At 42.0% G+C, this 24,280-nt stretch overlaps 2 protein-coding genes across 10 annotated transcripts; one reads left to right on the forward strand and one right to left on the reverse strand.

Moving 5' to 3' along the window:
• Positions 1–1,216: 1,216 nt before the first annotated feature.
• LOC606445 (glycosyltransferase) lies at positions 1,217–24,280 on the reverse strand. 5 transcript variants are annotated; one of them, XR_004851814.1, is made up of 6 exons: positions 23,426–24,271; positions 23,031–23,280; positions 22,029–22,224; positions 21,702–21,794; positions 21,552–21,620; positions 1,217–1,385 (listed from the first exon to the last, which is right to left on the reverse strand). XR_004851814.1 is itself a non-coding variant. In NM_001112313.1 (4 exons), the coding sequence occupies exons 1-3, from the start codon at positions 23,998–24,000 to the stop codon at positions 22,057–22,059; spliced, it is 993 nt and encodes a 330-aa protein (NP_001105783.1). In that variant the 5' UTR covers positions 24,001–24,074; the 3' UTR covers positions 21,465–21,794; positions 22,029–22,056. The 5 variants fall into 5 exon arrangements, 1 of the variants encoding a protein (NP_001105783.1); XR_002263956.3 differs by lacking the exon at positions 1,217–1,385 and adding an exon at positions 20,684–21,259; XR_002263954.3 differs by lacking the exon at positions 1,217–1,385 and having other exon boundaries at positions 21,491–21,620.
• On the forward strand, positions 13,213–20,642 carry LOC100381552 (putative argonaute family protein). Of its 5 annotated transcripts, none has more exons than XM_008656942.4 (24): positions 13,213–13,525; positions 14,369–14,414; positions 15,223–15,454; positions 15,543–15,748; positions 15,838–16,059; positions 16,176–16,312; positions 16,413–16,510; positions 16,614–16,711; positions 16,848–16,998; positions 17,091–17,207; positions 17,350–17,457; positions 17,550–17,612; positions 17,694–17,807; positions 17,912–18,077; positions 18,159–18,271; positions 18,355–18,492; positions 18,569–18,696; positions 18,810–18,875; positions 19,019–19,082; positions 19,207–19,318; positions 19,419–19,492; positions 19,865–19,959; positions 20,063–20,094; positions 20,185–20,642. In XM_008656942.4, exons 3-24 carry the CDS (start codon positions 15,236–15,238, stop codon positions 20,358–20,360), a joined length of 2,697 nt encoding a protein of 898 aa, XP_008655164.1. In that variant the 5' UTR covers positions 13,213–13,525; positions 14,369–14,414; positions 15,223–15,235; the 3' UTR covers positions 20,361–20,642. The 5 variants fall into 5 exon arrangements, with proteins under 5 accessions (XP_008655164.1, XP_035817410.1, XP_008655165.1 ...); XM_035961517.1 differs by having other exon boundaries at positions 13,242–14,093; XM_008656943.4 differs by having other exon boundaries at positions 13,242–13,561.

Raw genomic sequence — 24,280 nt, forward strand, 5'->3', positions numbered from 1 at the left:
TGATAGTGATAGGGGTGACGACAAGAAGGGAAAGAGGAGAGAAAAGAAGAGATACTACAAGAAGAAGGGCGGCGATGCCCATGTGTGCCGCGAGTGGAACTCCGACGAGAGCTCCACCGACTCCTCCTCCGACGAGGACGCCGCCAACATCGCCGTCACCAAAGGACTCCTCTTCCCCAACGTCGGCCACAAGTGCCTCATGGCAAAGGACGGCAAAAGGAAGAAGGTAAAATCAAGATCCTCCACTAAATACGCATCCTCTAGTGATGAAGATAATTCTAGTGATGAGGAGGATAACTTGCGCACCCTTTTTGCCAACCTAAACATGCAACAAAAAGAAAAGTTGAATGAATTAATTAGTGTTATTCATGAGAAGGATGAACTCTTGGACTCTCAAGAGGACTTCCTAATTAAGGAAAATAAGAAGCATGTTAAGGTTAAGAATGCTTATGCTCTAGAAGTAGAAAAATGTGAAAAACTATCTAGTGAGCTAAGCACTTGCCATGATGTTATTACCAACCTTAGAAATGAGAATGCTAGTTTAAACTCTAAGGTTGATTCAAATGTGTGTGATGATTCAATTTCCAATCTTAAAGATGATAATGCTAACTTGCTTGCTAAAATTAAAAAATTGAATGATACACTTGCTAGCCTTAGGATTGAAAATGAAAAATTAATTGCTAAGGCTAAAGACTTAGATGTTTGCAATGCTTCCATTTCCAATCTTAGAAGTGAAAATGATATTGTACATGCTAAGGTTGTAGAACTAAAATCTTGCAAACCCTCTACATCTACCATTGAGCATGTTTCCATTTGCACTAGATGTAGAGACATTAATGTTGATGCTATTCATGATCACCTATCTTTAATTAAGAAACAAAATGATCACATAGCTCAACTTAATGCCAAAATTAATGAGCATGACTTAGAAAATGAAAATTTTGAATTTGCTAGAAGCATGCTCTATAGTGGGAGACGCACTGGCATCAAGGATGTCATTGGCTTCCAAAAGGGAGACACTGTCAAACTTAATGCCCCTCCTAAAAGATTGTCTAACTTTGTTAAGGGCAAGGCTCCCATGCCTCAGGATAACGAGGGTTACTGTCACACCCGTTTCTAAGGGCAGAGCCGGGTGCATAGCATATGTGTGCCAGGATCTATTTCCACACATATGTTGACGTCACAAGTGTAATATATCAAAAGAACAATGCATAAGAGCGTAAATAACGATTATATTAACATATTACACTTCGAACAGACATAATGTCTTAACCTTTATTCATAAAAGTACAGCGAACATGGACATCCATCCACAAGAAGATGACCGGGGGTATCACTAGACTAGCATCCATGGAGTTCAGCATCATATCTTCATCTGCAAACTTCTGATCAAAATTAAGCAAGGGTGAGCTCACTTATGGTCGAGGCTCAGCAAGTGGGGGAAAAACTAATGCAAGGTAACAAGGTGAGGCTGAGGTTGAGCAGTAAGCATTTTAATTGGTCAACATTTTATTAACAACACCTGTATTACTAATAAGTGTGAATCCCAAGTATTCCCATTAAGCAAAGGTATAAGAGTATATCAAAAACACTTAAGTGAAACCACTTAAGCAAACCATTGGCAGATCATCGGATCTCGATTTATTTTCATCTTCAAGTTCAATTATCATGTGAGGAGTCCAGGCTGCTCATAACCGTGAGCACGGCTGATATATCAGTTTTACACTCTGCAGAGGTGGCGCATCTTTACCCATGAGTCGCGATTCCCTTCTAGCCCGGGTTAGCTAGACCCGTATTCACTTCCGAGGTGAATGGCCAGGGTCTCACTACGAGGCTTCTCCCTAGAGTCCTCATTACGCAAATGTTGGAAATGGTCAACTGCATAAGGTACACCTACCGTAACCAACTTATAGTCCAGTCCACAGGGTAAAGCTTTAGGAACTATGCCCGTATCCAATCTGCCTGAGCCGGTACTATAAGCGCTTGCCAGGTGCCCCCGTTCCTGGTCGACCATGACCAACACCCAACATAAGACTTCCCTAGTTATTTAGCGAATACCAGAGCCATGATAGTTCTCATGGTAGCACTGTTTTCCCGGGTGGTCACTCCATGTTCCAATTAATATGCAATGATCTTGTTTAACCATCGGGTTCACAACAACAAAGTAATCTTACCATTTGGAACATTAATATCATAAGCGGGAGTGACTGCATAAAGTTAAGTTGTAGCAATAGCATAGCTACAAAGGTAAAGTATAATCCCCAGGTTTGATCAAGGAATAAGGTTGGAAAGGTTATCTAAATAGGTAACCCGTCAAATTATGCATATATATCCAAAAGAATAAACTTTATTAAATGTATTGTTTGGGATCAAACAGAATATGCAGAGGGAGAAGTCCACTTGCCTTGCTTATTGAAAACTTGAGGTTCTTCCACGCATAGGAATAGATCTTGATTCTTAACTACTAGATCAACCACTGAATATCACACAAACAAACAAGGAGAACAAACACCATTCAATAACATGCAACATTCACCATACGTAAAGCTAAAAGAAAGTTTAACGAAAAGAGTGTTTGCTTTTCAAAAACGTCGCAAGTAATGGTTATAATAAGAGGGTATTCTTTAAAAAAATGTGTGATCTATACTTTATAAAACAAGACATGAGCTTGAAAATATCTTAATTAAAATATACAAATATTAGGTTCATCAATTTTAATCTTTTATAAAACATCATACGCGATGCGTCTAAGATAAAGGGTTTATAAGATGATAAAACACGTTATAACAATATTAAACCTTTTTAACATTTTAGAAAAGATATATGTTATATCTAATGTTAATGGGCTACTAATCACGTTATTAATTGTAGAAGCATTATGGAGCATATTATAAATATTGTTAATCAATCACTTATGACAAATTAAGATATAAGTCTAAATAGGTTTTATGTGAAAAGATCATTATTATTAAACACCTATTTATGGAAAGTTATGATATATGCTTTAATGAACTTTTATGTAAAAGACAATAAACAAACAATTTTATTATAAAGTACATGTCCTATATTTTATTAAGAAAGCCATATACAAAATAATATACAAACTAACATTATTATTAAAGAACATGAACACTAATTTCCTTAGTTTATTCTTTAGGAAAAACTAAGTTCACATATATAAATAATATGAACTAATTTTAATTAAATGATTACTTAAGCCTATATAACCAGTTGTAAACCAATATAAATCTAATTAACTAGGTTATGAGAGGACATAATTACTCTATTATTTATCTTCACATTTAGTTTAGAAACATATGACCTAGATATTTAAAATGAATATTATATTCATTGGTATGTTATTAACTATTGTTTTAGTTATAACGACGTGAGCACTTAATTAAGCCATTATATAATAATTAGAAAAGTCATATGACATATTACTATTTAGTACGACTATACTTAAACACCTATAATAAATCTTATTAAATCAAAATCATGATGTCTATTAAAAAGGGCATTTTAAAGTTAGAAACAAATTATCTAATTTTTTAGTAAGAAACCTATATTTATCAACATATTATCATTTTCTTTATTAAGAAAGTATAAGTGCCTAGTTAAGTCATTTTAACATTATTATAAATTTTACTCTTTCGATTTATCCTTTCTTTTCTAAATAGAATTTATACGTATATCTAAAAATTATTTATTTATAATTCTTCTAACATTAATATACTAGAATTAATTGTAAATTACTAAATGAGACTTTTAATAACCTATTCATGGTTATTATAATATAAATGAATATTTTACTATTCTAAGTAATTAGGTGTTATACTTATGAATACATTTATTATGAACAGTAAAATCTATATATTTTCATTCGACCGAAAATACGTGGCTTAATTCCCATTTTAATTTCTAAAATTATACTTATATTGATACTAACCAATTATCGCTCCATACACTAAAGCGAAATTAATTATAAACATTTCTAGTATGAAAACCACTGAAGTAATAAATAGTGACCGTGTTCATTTTTAGAATTATAAAATCATATGCATATTTAAAATAGTGCCACGAGGTTTGATTTCGGTTACACGTATACATCACGACTCTCTAAAATCGTACACGTGAATCGCTAAATCATTTCAAAATTACAACAATAATTCACAAAAATTCATAACTTCAAACATGATAAAAATAAACTCAAGTTGTTTTGGGTTGTCTCCAACCTCGGATGAACGGCGAATGGCTCGACGGGCAGGGAACGACGAGGTTTGACGGGGTTTGGACACGTCTCCGACGAGACACGAGAGCGAGGCACGACGGCGAGCAGGTCGCTGCTCCGGCCTCCGTCCACAACGGCGTTGACAGTGAGCGAGCGCAGTGGCAGACACCGGCGAGGGGCGTGGACGGTCCAACAAATCGGCGAAGGCGCGGGCAACGGGACGTACTCCACTGCGAGAAGGAGGAAGGCACGAGGAGAGAGAGCGAGCTTGGGCAGGGAGAAGGAGAGGGCTCGGCGTCGGATTTTATAGAGGAGAGAGAGAGAAGTGAAGGATCGGTCTTCATGGCTGCCATTAATGACATCCGCATCAATGGAGGCGGTAACGGCGGCATTGAAGCTCCCTTAATGAAGGAGAAACGGACGCGGGTTCGGGGCTTCACTCGGGCGCGGCTGGCACGGGACACGGCGCGCGGGGTCTTCGTCGGGGCGGTCCTTGGCTCGGCGTCGGCTCTGTGTGCACTGTCGCGGCACGGGGCAGTCGAGTCGGGCTCCCGGCGTCGCGGTTTGGTGGGCGCGGGCAGCTCGGGTGCGCGCGACCTGCGCGGGCTCCGGGGCGGCTCGAGCACAGGGGCTCGGCCGGTCGGAACAAGGGCACGCGCGGTGTGGTTGGGCAGCGCGCACGGCAGGGCGCTGGCGCGTAGGAGCGGCTGCCAGGTGAGCGGGAGAGAGAAACGAGAGAAGAGAGGAAGTGGGTGAGAGAGAGAAGAGAGAGATAGGGGAGAGAGATGAGAGGCTGCAGGCGGCGACGGCTTGGCTGCTAGCAGGGAGCGCGCGCGTAGGGTTTAGGTGACTGGGCGGCTGATGGGCCTAATGGGCCATACGACCGGCTAGGGTTAGATTAGGTTTTGTTTTTTTTCTTTTTTTTCTATTTCCTTTTTAAATTTCGAAATACATATTAAATAATCATAAAATTCAAATTAATCAAACCAAAATTATTTATAAATAAAATATTAATTCTTGGACTAATATTTATTATATTATTTATGTGAATTTTCATTTAAGAGGAAATGTTATTTAATATCTAAAATCAATTATGAGAAATCAAAAATCATTCCAAATGCACATAAATAATAAACACTTAAAAGAAAATTTTTATTTCATTAATAACCAAATATATTATTTTTATTTAATGATTTTTTAGTGTCACAATTACATTTTGTACCCTGCCGGTTTTCTCGAGCACAAAATTAGGAGAATTCACTCTAGGAAGTCTCACTCTGGCCCTAATCATGCTTTTATGTATAAGGGTGAGACATCTAGCTCTAGGCAATCAACCCGTGCAAAATTGCCTAAGAAGAAAACTCCTATTGCATCAAATGATTTTAACATGTCATTTAAAACTTTTGATGCATCTTATGTTTTGACTAACAAATCCGGCAAAATAGTTGCCAAGTATGTTGGGGCAAACACAAGGGATCAAAGACTTGTGTTTGGGTATCCAAAGTTCTTGTATCTAATGTCAAAGGACCCAAAACCGTTTGGGTACCTAAAATCAAGAACTAAATTTGTTTTGTAGGTTTATGCATCCGGGGGCTCAAGTTGGATAATCGATAGCGGGTGCACAAACCACATGACAGGGGAGAAAAAGATGTTCTCCTCCTACGAGAAAAACCAAGATCTCCAACGAGCTATCACATTCGGGGATGAAAATCAAGGTTTGGTTAAAGGATTGGGTAAAATTGCTATATCTCCTGACCATTCCATTTTCAATGTTTTTCTTGTAGATTCTTTAGATTATAACTTGCTTTCAGTTTCGCAATTATGCAAAATGGGTTACAACTGTCTTTTTACGGATATAGGTGTTACTGTCTTTAGAAGAAGTGATGATTCAATAGCATTTAAGGGGGTGTTAGAGGGTCAGCTATACTTAGTAGATTTTAATAGAGCTGAACTCGACACTTGCTTAATTGCTAAGACTAACATGGGCTGGCTCTCGCATCGCCGACTAGCACATGTTGGAATGAAGAATCTTCATAAGCTTCTAAAGGGAGAACACATTTTGGGACTAACAAATGTTCATTTTGAGAAAGACAGGGTTTGTAGCGCATGTCAGGCAGGGAAACAAGTTGGTGTTCATCATCCACACAAGAACATCATGACGACTGACAGGCCACTCGAGCTCCTACGCATGGATCTATTCGGCCCGATAGCTTACATAAGCATCGGCGGGAGTAAGTACTGTCTAGTTATTGTGGATGATTATTCTCGCTTCACTTGGGTGTTCTTTTGCAGGAAAAATCTCATACCCAAGAAACCTTAAAGGGATTCTTGAGACGGGCTCAAAATGAGTTCCGCTTAAGGATCAAAAAGATTAGAAGCGATAACGGGACGGAGTTCAAGAACTCACAAATCGAAGGCTTCCTTGAGGAGGAGGGCATCAAGCATGAGTTCTCTTCTCCCTACACCCCACAACAAAATGGTGTAGTGGAGAAAAAGATTGGAACTCTATTTGACATGGCAAGAACCATGCTTGATGAATACAAGACTTCGGATCGGTTTTGGGCCGAGGCGGTTAACACCGCCTGCTACGCCATCAACCGATTATATCTACACCGAATCCTCAAGAAGACATCATACGAACTCCTAACCGGTAAAAAGCCCAATATTTTATATTTTAGAGTCTTTGGTAGCAAATGCTTTATTCTTGTTAAAAAGAGGTAGAAAATCTAAATTTGCTCCTAAGGCTGTAGAAGGCTTTTTACTAGGATATGATTCAAACACAAGGGCATATAGAGTCTTTAACAAGTCGTCAGGACTAGTTGAAGTTTCTTATGACATTGTGTTTGATGAGACTAACGGCTCTCAAGTAGAGCAAGTTGATCTTGATGAGATAGGTGATGAACAGGCTCCGTGCATCGCGCTAAGGAACATGTCCATTGGGGATGTGTGTCCTAACTCCTAAGGAATCCGAAGAGCCTCCAAATGCACAAGATCAACCATCCTCCTCCACGCAAGCATCACCACCAACTCAAATTGAGGATGAGGCTCAAGTTGATGAAGGATAAGATCAAAGAGATGAGCCACCTCAAGATGACGGCAATGATCAAGGGAGAGATGCAAATGATCAAGATAAGGAGGATGAAGAACCAAGGCCGCCACACCCAAGAGTCCACCAAGCAATCCAACGAGATCACCCCATCGACACCATCCTCGGCGACATTCATAAGGGGGTAACCACTAGATCTCGTGTTGCACATTTTTGTGAGCATTACTCTTTTATTACCTCTATTGAACCACACAGGGTAGAGGAAGCACTACAAGATTCGGATTGGGTGGTGGCAATGCAAGAGGAGCTCAACAACTTCACTAGAAACGAGGTATGGCATTTAGTTCCACGTCCTAACCAAAATGTTGTAGGAACCAAATGGGTTTTCCACAACAAGCAAGACGAGCATGGTGTGGTGACAAGGAACAAAGCCCGACTTGTGGCCAAGGGATACTCTCAAGTCGAAGGTTTGGATTTCGGTGAAACCTATGCACCCGTAGCTAGGCTTGAGTCAATTCGTATATTACTTGCCTATGCTACTTACCATGGCTTTAAGCTTTACCAAATGGACGTGAAAAGTGCCTTCCTCAATGGACCAATCAAGAAAGAGGTCTATGTTGAGCAACCTCCCGGCTTTGAAGATAGTGAGTACCCTAACCATGTGTATAAACTCTCTAAGGCGCTTTATGGGCTCAAGCAAGCCCCAAGAGCATGGTATGAATGCCTTAGAGATTTCCTTATCACTAATGGTTTCAAAGTCGGAAAGGCCGATCCTACTTTATTTACTAAAACTCTTGATAATGATTTGTTTGTATGCCAAATTTATGTTGATGATATTATATTTGGGTCTACTAACGGATCTACATGTGAAGAACTTAGTAGGATCATGACACAAAAATTCGAGATGTCAATGATGGGGGAGTTGAAGTACTTCTTGGGATTTCAAGTGAAGCAACTCCAAGAAGGCACCTTCATTAGCCAAACGAAGTATATTCAAGACATTCTAAACAAGTTTGGGATGAAGGATGCCAAGCCCATCAAGACACCCATGGGAACCAATGAGCATCTCGACCTCGACACGGAAGGTAAATCCGTCGATCAAAAGGTATACCGGTCGATGATAGGCTCTTTACTCTACCTATGTGCATCTCGACCGGATATTATGCTTTCTGTATGCATGTGTACAAGATTCCAAGCCGACCCTAAGGAAGCTCACCTTACGGCCGTAAAACGAATCTTGATATATTTAGTTTATACTCATAAGTTTGGGCTTTGGTATCATAGGGGATCCACTTTTGATTTAATTGGTTATTCGGATGCTGATTGGGCGGGGTGTAAGATTAATAGAAAGAGCACATCGGGGACTTGCCAGTTCTTGGGAAGATCCTTGGTGTCTTGGGTTTCAAAGAAGCAAAATTCCGTAGCTCTTTCTATCGCCGAAGTCGAGTATATTGCCGCAGGTCATTGTTGCGCGCAATTGCTTTGGATGAGGCAAACCCTTAGGGACTACGGTTACAAATTAACCAAAGTTCCTCTTCTATGTGATAATGAGAGTGCAATCCGCATGGCGGATAATCCGGTTGAGCATAGCCGCACTAAACACATAGCCATTCGGTATCACTTCTTAAGGGATCACCAACAAAAGGGAGATATCGAGATTGCATACATTAACACTAAAGATCAATTAGCCGATATCTTTACCAAGCCACTTGATGAACAATCTTTTAACAAACTTAGGCATGAGCTAAATATTCTTGATTTTAGGAATTTCTTTTGATGTTTTGCACACATAGCTCATAAATATACCTTTGATCATGTCTCTTTTATATATGCTATGACTAATATGTTTTCAAGTGAATTTCAAACCAAGTCATAGGTGTATTGAAAGGGAATTGGAGTCTTCGGCGAAGACAAAGGCTTCCACTCCACTCCATAACTCATCCTTTGCCGTCGCTCTGAGCATCTCTCCAACTTTGGTATAATCTTCACTCACATTATTGTTTGCCAAAAGGGGAGAAAGTAGTTCCAAAAGGGCTTATATTTCACTCAAAGTATCCGTTTTTGGCGATTTATGCCAAAGGGGGAGAGAGCATGAGCCCAAAGCAAAAGGACCGCACCACCACCAATTTCAAAAATTTTAGTCTTTCAATTTAGTTTTAAAGAAGTATTTTCAAATTGGTATCTTATTTGTGATATAATTTCAAATTGGTATACCCTCTTGAACACTAAGAGGAGGATTTTATCAAGGGGGAGTTTTGTTTTAGTCAAAGGGAAAAGCATTTCAAACAGGGAGAGAAAATGTCAAATCTTGAAAATGCTTCTCAAAATCTCATTCATTTACCTTTGACTATTTACAAAAGAACTTTGAATTGAATTTACAAAAGAATTTGCAAAAACAAAACATGTGGTGCAAGCGCGGTCCAAAATGTTAAAGTAAAGAAACAATCCATGCATATCTTATAAGTATTTATTGGCTCAATTCTAAGTAACCTTTGCACTTACAATTATGCAAACTAGTTCAATTATTCACTTCTATATTAGCTTTGGTTTGTGTTGGCATCAATCACCAAAAAGAGGGAGATTGAAAGGGATTAGGCTTACACCTATTTCCTAAATGATTTTGGTGGTTGAATTGCCCAACACAAATAATTGGACTAACTAGTATGCTCTAGTCTATAAGTTATACAGGTACCAAAGGTTCACAAAAAGCCAATAAAAAGACCAAGAAAAGGGTTCAACAAAAAGAGCAAGGGATAACCGAAGTGTGCCCTGGTCTGGCACACCGGACTGTCCGGTGCACCAGGGGACTCCAAGCCAAACTCTTTACTTTCGGGAATTCTCAGAGGTGCTTCGCTATAATTCACCGGACTGTCCGGTGCACCACCGGACAGTGTCCGGTGCCCCAAGGGAGAGCGACTCTGAACTCGCCAGCTTCGGGAATCCGCTCCGCTATAATTCACCGGACTGTCCGGTGCACACCGGACTGTCCGGTGTGACAGCGGAGCAACGATTACTTCACGCGCAACGGTCGACTGCAACGCATTAAATGCGCGCCTGCGCGCGCAGAGGAGCAGTGCACGCGCGGGTGGCACACCGGACAGCCTACAGGGCTTGTCCTGTGCACCACCGGACAGCCAGGCGGGCCCACAAGACAGAGCTCCAACGGTCGAACCCCAACGGTCTGCTGACGTGGCTGGCGCACCGGACTGTTCGGTGCGCCATGCGACTGCAGCCTTCCAACGACCACTTTGTGGTGGTTGGGGCTATAAATACCCCAACCACCCCACATTCATTTGCATCCAAGTTTCTACACTTCTACACCTTACAAGAGCTATAGCATTCAATTATAGACACAACCAAATAGATCAAATCCTCTCCCAATTCCTCACAAAGCCTTAGTGATTAGTGAGAGTGATTTGTCGTGTTCATTTGAGCTCTTGCGCTTGGATCGTTTCTTTTCTTTCTTATCATTTCTTGCGATCAACTCAATTGTAACCGAGGCAAGAGACACCAATTGTGTGGTGATCCTTGCGGGGAAGTTTGGTTCCCGTTTGATTGAGAAGAGAAGCTCACTCGGTCCGAGGGACCGTTTGAGAGAGGGAAAGGGTTGAAAGAGACCCGGTCTTTGTGACCACCTCAACGGGGAGTAGGTTTGCAAGAACCGAACCTCGGTAAAACAAATCATCGTGTCTCGCTCTTTATTCGCTCACGATTTGTTTTGCGCCCTCTCTCTCGGACTCGTTTATATTTCTAACGTTAACTCGGCTTGTAGTTGTGATTAAGTTTGTAAATTTCAGATTCGCCCTATTCACCCCCCTCTAGGCGACTTTCAGCTTTCAATGCATTCTGGAGGTGCGCGATGCGATCAATATTATCCATGCTTGATAAATGATGACAATGGTGGTGGTCATAATATATGGTCAATATTGTATTGATCTTTTTTTCGAGTTTTAGGCTAAAATGTTGTTTGCTTGAATGGAGATATTTTATTATTCACTTGGTTCTTGTGACAGAGTTAATTACCTTATTTCGGTGCTTTCTTAGTTTTTTTTGAGATTTGAGTTGTAAATAACACTTCCCCAATCGTGCTGTCATTATAACTCAATGAAAATTATTAAAATCATATATAAAAGTCTATATGTTACTAATGGTTGTAATGTAATGGTGAAATAGCTAGATTAAAATAACAAAATTTATGTATGAGTAGGATCACAAATGGATTACGAAACATTTTCTCATAACAATACTACACACATTTGTACATAAATTATCGTGTTATTATACGTTTCCATTACAACGTACGAGCACTCATGCCTATATGGATCGAAAGTCACGTAACCAAACAAACTACTTTCACACAACATACACATCGCAATAGTTTTTATAAAACACATATCTTATAACTGTTTTGAAAAAGACACAACTCAATTAACACATGGGAAATGCTCCGCGCAGTACGATCTATGATGTCGTCTAGATCCACATGAATAACCTATGATATTCGTCTCTTAGGCTATGTCCAGCAGATCCCTTATCCATCCTATATTTTTTAAACTTTTATCTACAAACAATATCATCTACAGTTTCGCGTCCTCTATTTTTCTGCACTCTACTAGAGACAATATTGTCCAACTATCTACAATCTTTACATGTCTGACTCATATGAATAAGATATAAGTGATTAATTGGCTATATTTGCAGAGCTGGATGCCGATCGGATCTACGCATAACACTGTACCATAAGACACCCCACATGTTAATGTTACTATGTTTTATTATCTCCTATTAAAGCTTTCTCATTATTATTTTCTTACGGTGGCGTATATAGTGAGTGGTCTGAAGTAGGACGCAGCGTATCCTAAGCCAGTCCACCAGACCACTAATTCACTTAGGTCTAAAAAAAATAAAACAATATATATTATATTTGTATTTTCTACTGTATGCATTGGACTTAAATATTAAATTTATAGTTTCATATACTATTCTTATCTTTATATTCTGAATTATATACTAAATTATTATGGATTGTACGAAATTATTTATGAATTTTTATGGCATACCTCATATAAAAATTGTAGCTATGTCACTGCTTTCTTGTCCATGAGCTTGTACCAAATCCCCCGCATTCATTCCTCAAATCGTTGCAATTCCCATCTGCAACACCCCCCCTCTCATCCATTCATCAAATCTTTCCAATTCCCTCCCCAAATCCGCCGCATTCAATTTTCAAATCCTTACGACTTGCTTCCCCAATCGACGCAAAGCAAAAAAAAAAGGAAACGGAAGGCTGGCAGCCGCACAGCCGTGGCCCGGCCCCACTTCCGTTCTCGCGCCGGAGGAGCCCAACACCGGCAGGTGGCAAAAGCGCGGCTACTCCCTGACTGACTCACTGCGAAAGCGACAGTGCTAGTACTGCAGCACTGTGCCCGCAGTTAACGGAGAAGGAAATGCCGCAGCTATCCTTTCGAACGCTGCCCAAGCTTTTTATGCAAAAACGGGAGCGACACCGTCCCGGTACCGGCCGCAGCCACACAGCCAGCCCCACGCTTGCGTTGCCGCTAATAAAACCGTAGAATGCTCCGGGTCCACAGGCATCGGGTTGCCTCTACCCGGCCGGCGGAACCCTTCAGTGACGATGACTGGTGGGATACACTTTCACTGGGCCCACAAATCAGTCGAGTAGTTGTTGCGGCCGATGCCGCTTTGGCGGTCAGCGCGCAGCCGTGCGCCGAGGAAGTTGAGAGAGCACGGTGGGCGGCGCGAGTGCGTGAGGTGCCTCCCGCGTCCAACCCTCCCCTCCACGTGTCGCCTTGTCTGGCCCACTGATGAGTGACTAGTGATTTGGTGCTATGGATGAAAAAAAAATGCGCCCCCCCCCCCCCCCCCCCCCCCCCCCCCCCCCCTCGCGCGCGCGTGGGCGGGTGCGGGATGACCTCGCTGCCCTTCCTTCCCTGTCCCCGGTGTACACGAGGGCCGCTGGTACAAGAGCGTGGGTGGGCGCGGGCGCACGAGCCACTTCACTTGTGCTCTCTGTTCGGAAAGAAGCCCGGCCGGGTCGGAAGGGGAGCAGTTCTCGCCTTCTCGGGGAGGTCGCCAGCGGTAACGGAAAAACCCTCGTCCCCTCCCCCCCTCCTCTCACCCGGTCCCTGCTGGTCGAAATCTAGGGTTTTGGCGGGGTTTGGATCGCCTGTTCTTTGACCGGAGGTTGTTCGTGCCGGTGCCGCGCGGACTTAAGGAGGGTTTCTGCGGTCAGTCCTGCTGCGCCCTCGTGTGGTCTGTTCTACGTACGTTTCTTTGTTTTTTTTTCTTCTTCTTGTTTTAAGATCGCTGCATTCTGGTCTCCGTTTACAGGGTGGTGTCTTTGTGGATGGATTCTGTTTGCGTTGGGTTTTTTTTTCCTGTATTTGTTTCGGTTGTTTTCCATCAAACAGGTCGAGTCTTTTCCTTTGGTTAATTGATGGTATGCCTCCGTGGCGCGCATGTGACAACTTTTGGGGGTTTTTCTTCTGTTGATTCTATTTGTGACTTCTCCGATTTTCATCTCTTTTTTTTGGGTACGTGGAGGGTTTTGTTGCTTTCCTGCTTGCAATGGCAAAGGTCGGACTTGTCCTCTTTCTTCGTCGTGCATTTGTTCTTGTCACGCGCAAAACTGTTCATTTCTCTGCATAAAGGGCAGTTTTTGAATAATACTCATTCGGTGTTTGATAAATGTGCATCTCTGGAAGGTTCATTGTTGAGGATATTAGTGCAGTGCCTTGTTCTGGAATCTGGAAGGTTCGTCCAATAAGGATTTCAGTGCGGCGTTGTTAATTTGGGGTACGCGCTGCAATTTTCTTTTTTTTTTTCTTTTGGTTTCTTTGGAGTCATGGAAATCCCGCTATCGCTTTCCAAAGGAAAAAATGTTCTTTCTTTTTCTTGCCTTTCTTCCTGGATTTGTTCCCCTTTCCAAATCTTTTGCGTCTTTGTGGTATATATATAGATGTATAATGACATGACTATTATTGTAATTTATTTGCATTCTCCTATGTTTATAGTCGTTTTATTGTCATATGATGATATGGTATAGTTCGTTTTCATTTGTTGACGTGCAGGGTTGGGCAGAGGCTTTGCAGCTTTTGGGTCAGACGCAGTGTTCTCGTGAGTATATTATGCCATATAGTTTACTATTTTGTGTGAACATGTAGAACATTCCTTATAAAGGACCAGTATGATATTTCTGTATGAGTTCAATCTTCTATCGACTAAGGTAGTCTGTTGTGTAATTGTGTTCGAGGTCCTTTATTTATTACTGTTTCCATAGTTTGTTGTTTAACACTGTTTCCGTAGTTTGTGAGATGATCACGATTTCATTTTTTTTGTTTTTAAATTTGTACAGTCACATCAATTGTCCTTTTGCTTACCTGTATCATTCTTACATCTATATTATGCAGTAACTTCTCTTACTTCTTCATTGTATGAAATATTAAGAAACAAAATAAATGACAGATATTTAAATGTTCCAGTTTCTAATTGATATAAGTGGAATGTATTCCATTGCTGTTAGCATGGGCTACAAAATAATAAAGTATCCTGATGTTACATTTGTGTCGCATATTTGGTGGGGATGGGATTTGAGAGTAAACATTGTGGTTTACTGAAATGTATACCGTTTGCATAATGTAATTAGTTGCCAGTTGATATTACTTGTGAGAATGTGTATTGTTGGGGGTGTGGCATAAGTTAGGGACCCCCATTAGTGGTTTTAAGTTTGGATTTCAGTTTTTTGAATAGTTTTTATCACTTCAGCTTGTTATACTACTGAAATCAGATGTTTTTATCTCTGTTGGAAGGGTGATTTACCTGTGTATTTGTCCTTCTGCTTCAGTTGCGTTGCTGCTTGCTTGAATCATGCATCTAGTGCCTACATATATATGTCTGATTGGGGTTGCTTTGGATACTCATGCAGCAAGGCTCACTAAATGGAGTCTCACAATGGCGAGGCTGATGATTTGCCTCCACCACCCCCTTTGGCTGCTGGTGTTGAACCACTTAAAGCCGATGAAACAAAGATGCCATTGAAACCTAGGAGTCTGGTCCAGAGGAATGGCTTTGGCAGAAAGGGGCAGCAGATAAAGCTGATAACAAACCACTTCAAAGTTTCTCTCATGAAGGCTGAAGATTTTTTCTATCATTACTATGTTCGTCTCTAATCCTTGCCAAGTATCACTTCTTTATTTTTAACCTCATACCTTCATTATCAATGCTGTCATCTTTTACTGGTTGCAGGTCAATTTGAAGTATGAAGATGATACACCGGTTGATCGGAAAGGGTCGGGAAGAAAAGTGATCGAAAAACTGCAGCAAACTTATGCTGCTGAACTTGCAAATAAAGATTTTGCATATGATGGTGAGAAGAGCCTGTTTACAATTGGTGCCCTTCCTCAAGTTAAAATGGAATTCACTGTTGTGGATGAAGACGTTTCAACTGGAAAGTAATGCCTTAGTTATTTTGTTTTATTTATCATTATCTACTCTGATGATAATTATCCCTAAAATGTTAACTTGACTTTCTGGCTTTCAGGACTCCTGCAAATGGCAGTCCAGGCAATGATAGTCCTCCTGGAAGTGACAGGAAAAGGGTCCGAAGGCCTTACAATACAAAGACATATAAGGTTGAACTATCTTTTGCGGCAAAAATCCCTATGAGTGCAATCTCACAGGCTTTGAGGGGTCAGGAGTCAGAGCACACTCAGGAAGCAATTCGAGTGATTGACATTATTCTGAGGCAGCACTCAGCTAAGCAGTACGTAAATGTTTCATGCAATTCAGAGGACATATTTTCAAATATTGCTGTTATTATTGACGGTTCTTGTAGTGTAGCCATTCCCTGTCTGTAACTGTGCCCCTTTTTGCTTGCAGGGGTTGCCTATTAGTAAGGCAATCGTTCTTCCACAATAATCCTTCCAATTTTGTTGACCTGGGTGGTGGTGTAGTGGGATGTAGAGGGTTCCATTCTAGTTTTCGTGCAACCCAGAGTGGACTTTCACTCAATATCGGTATGTTATCATCTACACGCCCTGTTTTAATCTACACAATACTATGATCGTTTCTCTCTATGCAGTTGGTAATATCTGCATGTATTAATATGCTGTACAGATGTGTCCACCACAATGATAGTGAAACCTGGTCCTGTCATTGACTTTCTGATTGCCAATCAGAAAGTTAATGATCCAAGCATGATTGATTGGGCAAAGGTAACTCCATGCTAAATGCAACAAATAATATAGGGATAAAGGTTGAGTTCCATTTCACCATACTTCAGATGTATATTTTTGCAATTTGTTTACTTCTGCACAGGCCAAGCGCTCACTGAAGAACTTAAGGATAAAAACAAGTCCGGCGAACCAAGAACAGAAGATTGTTGGTCTCAGCGACAGGCCTTGCCGTGAGCAATTGTAAGTAGCATGTTATTGTTTGAACGGTTTTTATGTTGCTTGCACTTTTTATTTTTTCTCCCAAGTTCCTTGTGAGTTCTGCATCTTAGTTTTATGTGCGTTTTCTAAGTTCTTGATGATTTTCTTGCTTATGTAGATTCACACTGAAACATAAAAATGGTGAATCTGAAGAGATCACTGTTTTTGATTACTTTGTAAAGAACCGTGGCATAAAGCTGGAATATTCTGGTGATCTTCCTTGTATCAATGTGGGAAAACCAAAGCGTCCAACTTATTTTCCAGTTGAGGTAACTATTTTTTGAATCCTAATGTTGTTCCTTCAGTGTAAAACTCTTTTCCCCTGCTAATGCTGTGAAGGCTCTTTTCATGTTTTTACCAGTTATGCAGTCTTCTTCCTTTGCAACGGTACACTAAAGCATTGAGCACACTTCAAAGATCATCACTCGTTGAGAAATCTAGGCAGAAACCACAAGAAAGGATGTCTGTTTTGTCTGATGTGAGTGTTTTTTTTGGATTAAACCTTAGCAAAGTTTTCTAGTTAGTATTATATATAACAAAAAAATAACAATTGGGCCTAGCAAGTTGGATTATTAGTGTTGGTTTTCTTAAAGTGTTCTTTTTCATGTCAAATTGGATAGGTGCTGCAAAGAAGCAACTATGATGCAGAACCCATGCTGAAGGCTTGTGGGATTACAATTGCTAGAAATTTCATAGAAGTTGATGGTAGGGTACTGCAGCCCCCTAAGGTTGGTTATTGCTGTTTATCCTATATTATTTCAGATATCGTTCGTGGTTATGGAATTTTGAAGGCGTAAATCTTAACTGTCTTTTTGTTCAGCTTAAAGCTGGGAACGGAGAAGACATTTTTACGCGCAATGGCAGATGGAATTTCAATAATAAGGTCAGCGTGCATAGCACATTCTTGTTTGTGTATATGGATTGTCATGATGTCATATGTAATATTTGGAAATTTGTGTTTCAGAAGCTCATTAGAGCTAGCAGTGTCGAGAAATGGGCAGTAGTAAACTTTTCTGCACGATGCAATGTCCGGGATCTTGTCCGTGATCTCATCAAGTGTGGAGGCATGAAGGGCATTGTAAGTTTGTTTTCTCATTTTGTTGCACGTTTCTGTATATGTTCTTATTCACTTGTTTGGTACTGTATTTCCACATGTTCTTATGCAATTGTTTGGTATTGCAGATGGTTGATGCACCATTTGCTGTATTTGATGAGAATCCTTCAATGAGACGGTCACCTGCTGTAAGAAGGGTTGAAGACATGTTTGAACAAGTGAAAACTAAGCTTCCTGGAGCACCCAAGTTTCTTTTGTGTGTTCTAGCGGAAAGAAAGAATTCCGATATTTATGGTTGGTTAATGCTACTTACTCACTGTTAACTTGTGGTGCATTTTATTTTCTGCTGTAGCATTATGCCATTGACCTTTACAGGGCCTTGGAAGAAGAAATGCCTTGCTGAATTTGGGATCGTTACACAGTGTGTGGCACCAACTAGAGTCAATGATCAGTATCTTACAAATGTCTTGTTAAAGATTAACGCAAAGGTCTGTTTCTCTTTGCCTTGGATTTGAGAACATGGCTACCGTCATATATGCCAATTTTTTTGATTTTTTCCCTTTTCAAACAGTTGGGTGGCTTGAATTCGTTGCTCCAAATTGAAACATCCCCAGCAATTCCTCTCGTATCCAAGGTCCCAACTATAATCTTGGGTATGGACGTATCACACGGATCTCCTGGACATTCTGATATACCGTCTGTTGCTGCTGTAAGTATATTTTTGTCTTTTTCTGTGATAAATAATAAATAGTGGCTATGTGACAGTTTTATTTTGTTTTCCTCAGGTTGTTAGTTCTCGTGAATGGCCTCTTATCTCAAAATACAGAGCATCTGTCCGCACCCAATCACCAAAAATGGAAATGATTGACTCGTTGTTTAAGCCACGGGAAACTGATGACGATGGTCTGATTCGGTAAGAGATCTTACCTGCATTACCTTTGTTAAGAGCATGGTATACTACTATACTTTGCTGAATGTCCTATGCCCTCTGTTTTAATGACATGTTGGAATTCGATGTTGCTTCAGGGAGTGTCTGATTGACTTCTACACCAGTTCAGGGAAGAGAAAGCCCGACCAAGTCATCATCTTCAGGTCTGTTATTATTTTAAATTTTCTGTTTGCAAATCTGAGTAATTTTTTGTATGGAAGGTAACTGTTTGGTTGGGAAAATTGGTTGCATAGCTTTTATTTCTGTTTTGTTATAGCACCAACCTGATTTGTGTCTCTGATTATAGGGACGGTGTTAGTGAAAGTCAGTTTAATCAGGTGCTGAACATTGAGTTGCAACAAATCATTGAGGTATTTTTTTTTTGCTGGCAACTCTATTGGCAGTTTGGTACGCTCTGTAGGTGTTGTGGTTCCTCTTATCCAAGTATCCAGTACTGCGTGCTTGTCCACATTAACATGGTCCATTACCTTTCAGGCTTGCAAATTTCTTGATGAGAAATGGAATCCCAAGTTCACATTGATCATTGCCCAGAAGAATCACCACACTAAATTTTTCATTCCTGGAAAGCCAGATAATGTTCCAGCTGGTAATCTTCACCTTCCAAGTCTGCTGTTGGTGCTGTGTGTAGGCTCATGTATCGGTGGCCTTAGTATATTCTCTAACCATCTGAATGGCTTTATCTGTAGGCACTGTTGTTGACAACAAAGTCTGTCATCCAAGGAACTTCGATTTCTACATGTGTTCACATGCTGGAATGATTGTAAGCGTTATCTGCCTTTGTGTTTGGTCTGTGCAGTGCAGTCAATTGGTGTCGTTTTGGGTCTGTTATAGTTTGCCCTGAAATGAGGAATTTCCTGTGTTTATAACCCCACAAAAGCTACTGTGTCCCGAATTAAACTGTCAATGGGCCTTCGCAGCATCGGTGGTAAACTTAGTTGTATTGCTCCAGTAGGTGGCCAAATTTGATGTCGTTTTATTTGTGTACTCGTGCTGTCATCATCTCGTCTCATTGTGTATCCTTGGGTTTCACTGGTACTTTGGTTCTGTACTGCTGCTGCCGTAAGTTTGCCTAGGAAGACATGGTTTCTTCCTGTGAATCGATAGAGCTAAGTGCCGTGTTTTCTTTTGCCAGGGAACTACCAGGCCAACTCACTATCACATCCTGCATGACGAGATAGGCTTCAATCCTGATGACCTGCAGGAGCTGGTGCACTCGCTCTCTTATGTGTAAGTACCAAACAGAGTCTCAGGGAAAAAAAAAACTTTTGCTGACTTGTCCTGTTACGAAACTTTCCTGCTCACAAGGGGTTTTCTGGCACTTCAATTTCAGGTACCAAAGGAGCACAACAGCCATATCAGTTGGTAAGTTTATCTTGGCACCGTTTTTCGTTTATGTCAAACTCTTATCACCTGCATCTGTGGGAATTTGATTCCTTGTCTGCCTGCCTGCAGTTGCTCCCATCTGCTACGCCCACCTTGCAGCCGCCCAGGTTGGGCAGTTCATAAAGTTCGACGAGATGTCGGAGACTTCATCTAGCCATGGGGGGCATACCTCGGCGGGCAGCGTCCCTGTACAGGAGCTGCCCCGTCTGCATGAGAAAGTGAGGAGCTCCATGTTCTTCTGCTGAGCAGCAGGGAATGTGTCCCTTGGTTTTACCTTTTTGGGTGTATGGTCGGGGGTTCTGAACCCATGAACTTGTTGCCTCACTTGGTTCCAGCCTCAGGAAGAACTTTGTAGGATGCTGAATGGTAGGATTTTTAAGCATCGTTGCAGTTGTGCTGGGTGGCACGCTGCAACCATTTTGGCTAGCTTGTTGCAGCACTTGGTGCCTTCCTGAGAGGAAGTAGACTTGGAACCTGGTAGCACGTCCTTAAACCATCCTTTTAAGCGTTGCTGGTTCGGCCTCTGAGCTGTGTTTGTCGTGCTTTGTTGGCTGTGCTTGTGGGTGATTTTTGTTTTATTGCAAGGGTAGCGTGCAATGCCTTTTCCGTTAGACTACTTGCGCTCTGGTTGTGCGTGCAAGGATGGAGAGCAACGCCCGAGAGCAACCGTTTCTCGAGGTACTCCCTCTAGAGGCCCCTAGGAACGGAGTTCTGTAGCCCGTTCAGTTATTACGGATTGGCTGGCTAGAATTATCCCTAGCCAACTTGTTTCTCTAATTTATATAAAAACTTTGATCAGCTGGAAGGGTGGAGTAATCCCGCATAAACGAACAAGGGTCCTGCTGGGAGTTGCTCTCGCTAGCTTGGTTCAAAATTCAATCAAATTGACCAACAGAAGCATCCGAGCATGAGAAGAATATACTACGATGTACGAAGCTATGGTTCTATTACCAGATCATTCAATACAGAAGGTGTAAACTCCCTTTTCTTTGTACGGGCCGAGTCAAGAATGGAAAAAATGGCGAACCACGGCTCTGACAAGCTCATAAGTTGACTTTACGTTTGTATATCTTCGTGATAATATTTGTCCAGCTATGATTCCTTCGACTACTTGCTTATCTCCCCCGCATTAGGACCTCAGGAGCTAAATTAAAAGTGACTGAAATTTAGTCATTTTAAAGCTAAAGATCCAAACATGAAGAATTAAGAGTGACTAAATTGATACTTTTTTTTACCATTTTAGTCACTTTTAGCTCATTTTGTTTAGATCTTTAGCTCCTAAGTAATTAAGCTTTAGTCGCTTTTTCTTGAGCTCATGATACAAACAGGTTCTAAATAATTTAAACTAATTAACCAATGTTATCTATAGTCTCTATACTGGTAAAAGTAGTCACCGCATCCACTTCAATAAACCAAAAAAAGTTAGATGTATTTACCTTAAATGCCCACAAAGGCTAAGGCCCTACTGGGGACGTAAGATCCTCTTGTACGATGTATTCATGTACCTAATCGGGAGCTTTTAGCTCTATGCTACAAACAAATCTGCGAAAAAGTTAAGTGCATATTTCCTTGGGTGATGTACACACCTAACCTAAACCTCCGCTGACCCACAACAGCTTGACATATGCCACACACGCACGTCATGCTCGGCCGCGTCTCCATGTGCTCGATTGCTGAAGCTGGAGGAACAGACAGACACGCCACTCATTAAGAATCATTATCTTAACAAAAAAAAAATGCTGAAGAACAATGACATCTGTCAACCAGTCCTAAGCTTTCTATATATTTGGCAAAACAAAAGACATGATAACCATGACCAAGATATAAGAAAATGTATGAACATAAATTACATAAAAACGATGCTATTTACATCATTATTGAGAAACAATTGCAAAAGATGATCAAGCTTTTACCTGCAGGGCGGTATGCCTCTGTTCTGGCTCAGAGAGGAATTAACACATCCAGGTTTTCTGTCATCTGCCACTCCTTCGGATATACAAGATGTTTATCTTCTAGGCGAAGATTAACATTCATAATTTTTGAACAACCAGTTGGTATGCCCTCCATATGAGTTTCATCTTCTACAAGCTGCTCTATAAATGTTGTTGCCTGTATGTATCATTGCTAATTTCAATCAGAAGGAGCACAGTTATTACTTATGTGAACGATAGGTATAAATAGAATTTAGTTTCAGAATAAAATATATGGGGATGACTTAGGAAGAATGTTATCTACTGTATTAATCTCAGTAGCTATGTGCAAGAAAAACATCCATAATCGCTTTCTGCAATCTTTCACAATAGACAACAGAGAGGGACTACATGCTGAAGTACTCCATGTCCCTATCAGAATACAATAACGCAATGAAGACATTGTGCCATGTGGATTCACTCTAAAGATTTGTCTGGTATAAGGTGGAGAGGCATCAAGTGGCCAAAACAAGTCTATACAGATGTGACTAACACTGAAACTATTGAGAAGTATGACACTATTCAAATTAAGGGCGTCTTCTTAGCAAAATGCACGAGGGTTGTCTTACCGTTCGAGGATTTTTTATTTATTAAATTTCACTCTATGAATTGAATCAATATACAGGTAATTGCCAGGGTTAGAGCAAATTTAGTATGATTCACACAAAATTTGGATGGATATGGCTTTGAGCACGGTAAATCTTATACAATCATGCGCAACTATGGAAGGCCTGACTTTCTGAGTTAGTAAACTACAAATATCAGGGAATGCAAAAAAAAAAAGGAGCAATTCAGTCAGGGCGCAGGCGCGTATTCTAAGCAGGCAAAAACAAAATGGCGATCCCAATCTGCTGCACTTGTCACCAAAGAAAATTGACCAGGCTATTTTATGAGCAAACGCGTATAAATGGAACTTCTCGACAGGGACATAAGCAGGAGCCTTACCTGAAACCCATCTCTGACCGTGTCCAGCAGCCGGATGTAATTCCACGCCTGACGAGCCCTCTTGTCGGCGTCCCAGAGCATACTGCTATTGAAAGCAAAGCCCGAAGTATTGACATGAAACCTTCGTTGCCTCTTGGTCCTCTCGTTCGTGTGCCATCCCACTACCTGGCTGTTGTCACAAACCGGCCCTTCCACAAGTGTCTTGCTCTTCCCCACGCCCAGCATTGCGACTGGCCAGGTGCCAAAACTCCTATGTAACGCAACATCGATCATAATGGGTTTCAAATTCCAGTACAGAATTGACCCAATCAATTCCAATCGGAAACAGGGTCGCGAATGCGTGTACGTAAACGCGAGTGGGGGGAAACTAAGAGAGGTACGATGTGCGCCTTTACCTTATGCCGCGAAGCTGGTCGAAGAGGTCAAGGGAGTACACGTTGTCCTCGTCGGCGAAGTAGACGAGGCCGTGGATGCGGTGGTGCTCGATGTGGTCGAGCGCCGCGTTCCTCTGGCGCAGGCCGCGCGCCGCCGGGTGCTCGGGCCTCGTCCGGCGAGCACCGGGCGCGTCGCGGTGGGACTGGGAGGGCAGGTGGCGGTACATGAGGCCGCAGCCGCGGAGCAGCGCGGCGGTCTCGCGCGTGGCGGCGCCGCGGTCGACGACGAGCCAGAGCAGCGGCTGCGGGACGAGGCGGAGGGTGTGCGCGAGGCGGTGCAGGTAGTACGCCTGCAGCGGGCGCGCGCGGGTCGGCGTCACGACGATCAGGGTCGTCGTCGGTGGCGGCCGGACTAGGGCCCGCTGGGTCGGCGCAGCGGGAGGAGGGTCCGCGAGCGGGAGGTGGCGGAGGTCGAGGTCGAGGTGGAGGTGGCGGTGCGCGAAGGGGAAGAGGCCGGCGACGAAGCCGAGGAGGAAGCAGAGGATGAAGCACGGCGACGAGAAGGGCCGCCGCGTCGAGAACGGCAGAGCCGCCATGGTTTTTTGCTGCCGCGTCACTCGCGGTGCGGTGTCTGCCGCTGTGCTGCGTGGGATGGGGGTGGGGAGGGGTGTGGGCACCTTCTGGGGACTAGCTGGCAGAAGGTGCTATGGCTTCCGGCTTTTGGTGGGGAAAAGCCGGGGAGGACGATGATGGAATCAGCGACGGGAGACGGGGAGAGACGACAGAGAGAAAGGCTGCCGCGCAGAGGCAGAGGTGGACGGACTTGGTCGCGGGCGTTTGTTTGCGCGGGCGGGGAGGACTGGGGGGGTGGACGGG

The sequence above is a fragment of the Zea mays genome, chromosome 8 (assembly GCF_902167145.1).
Source record: "Zea mays cultivar B73 chromosome 8, Zm-B73-REFERENCE-NAM-5.0, whole genome shotgun sequence".
NCBI classification, from domain to species: domain Eukaryota; kingdom Viridiplantae; phylum Streptophyta; class Magnoliopsida; order Poales; family Poaceae; genus Zea; species Zea mays.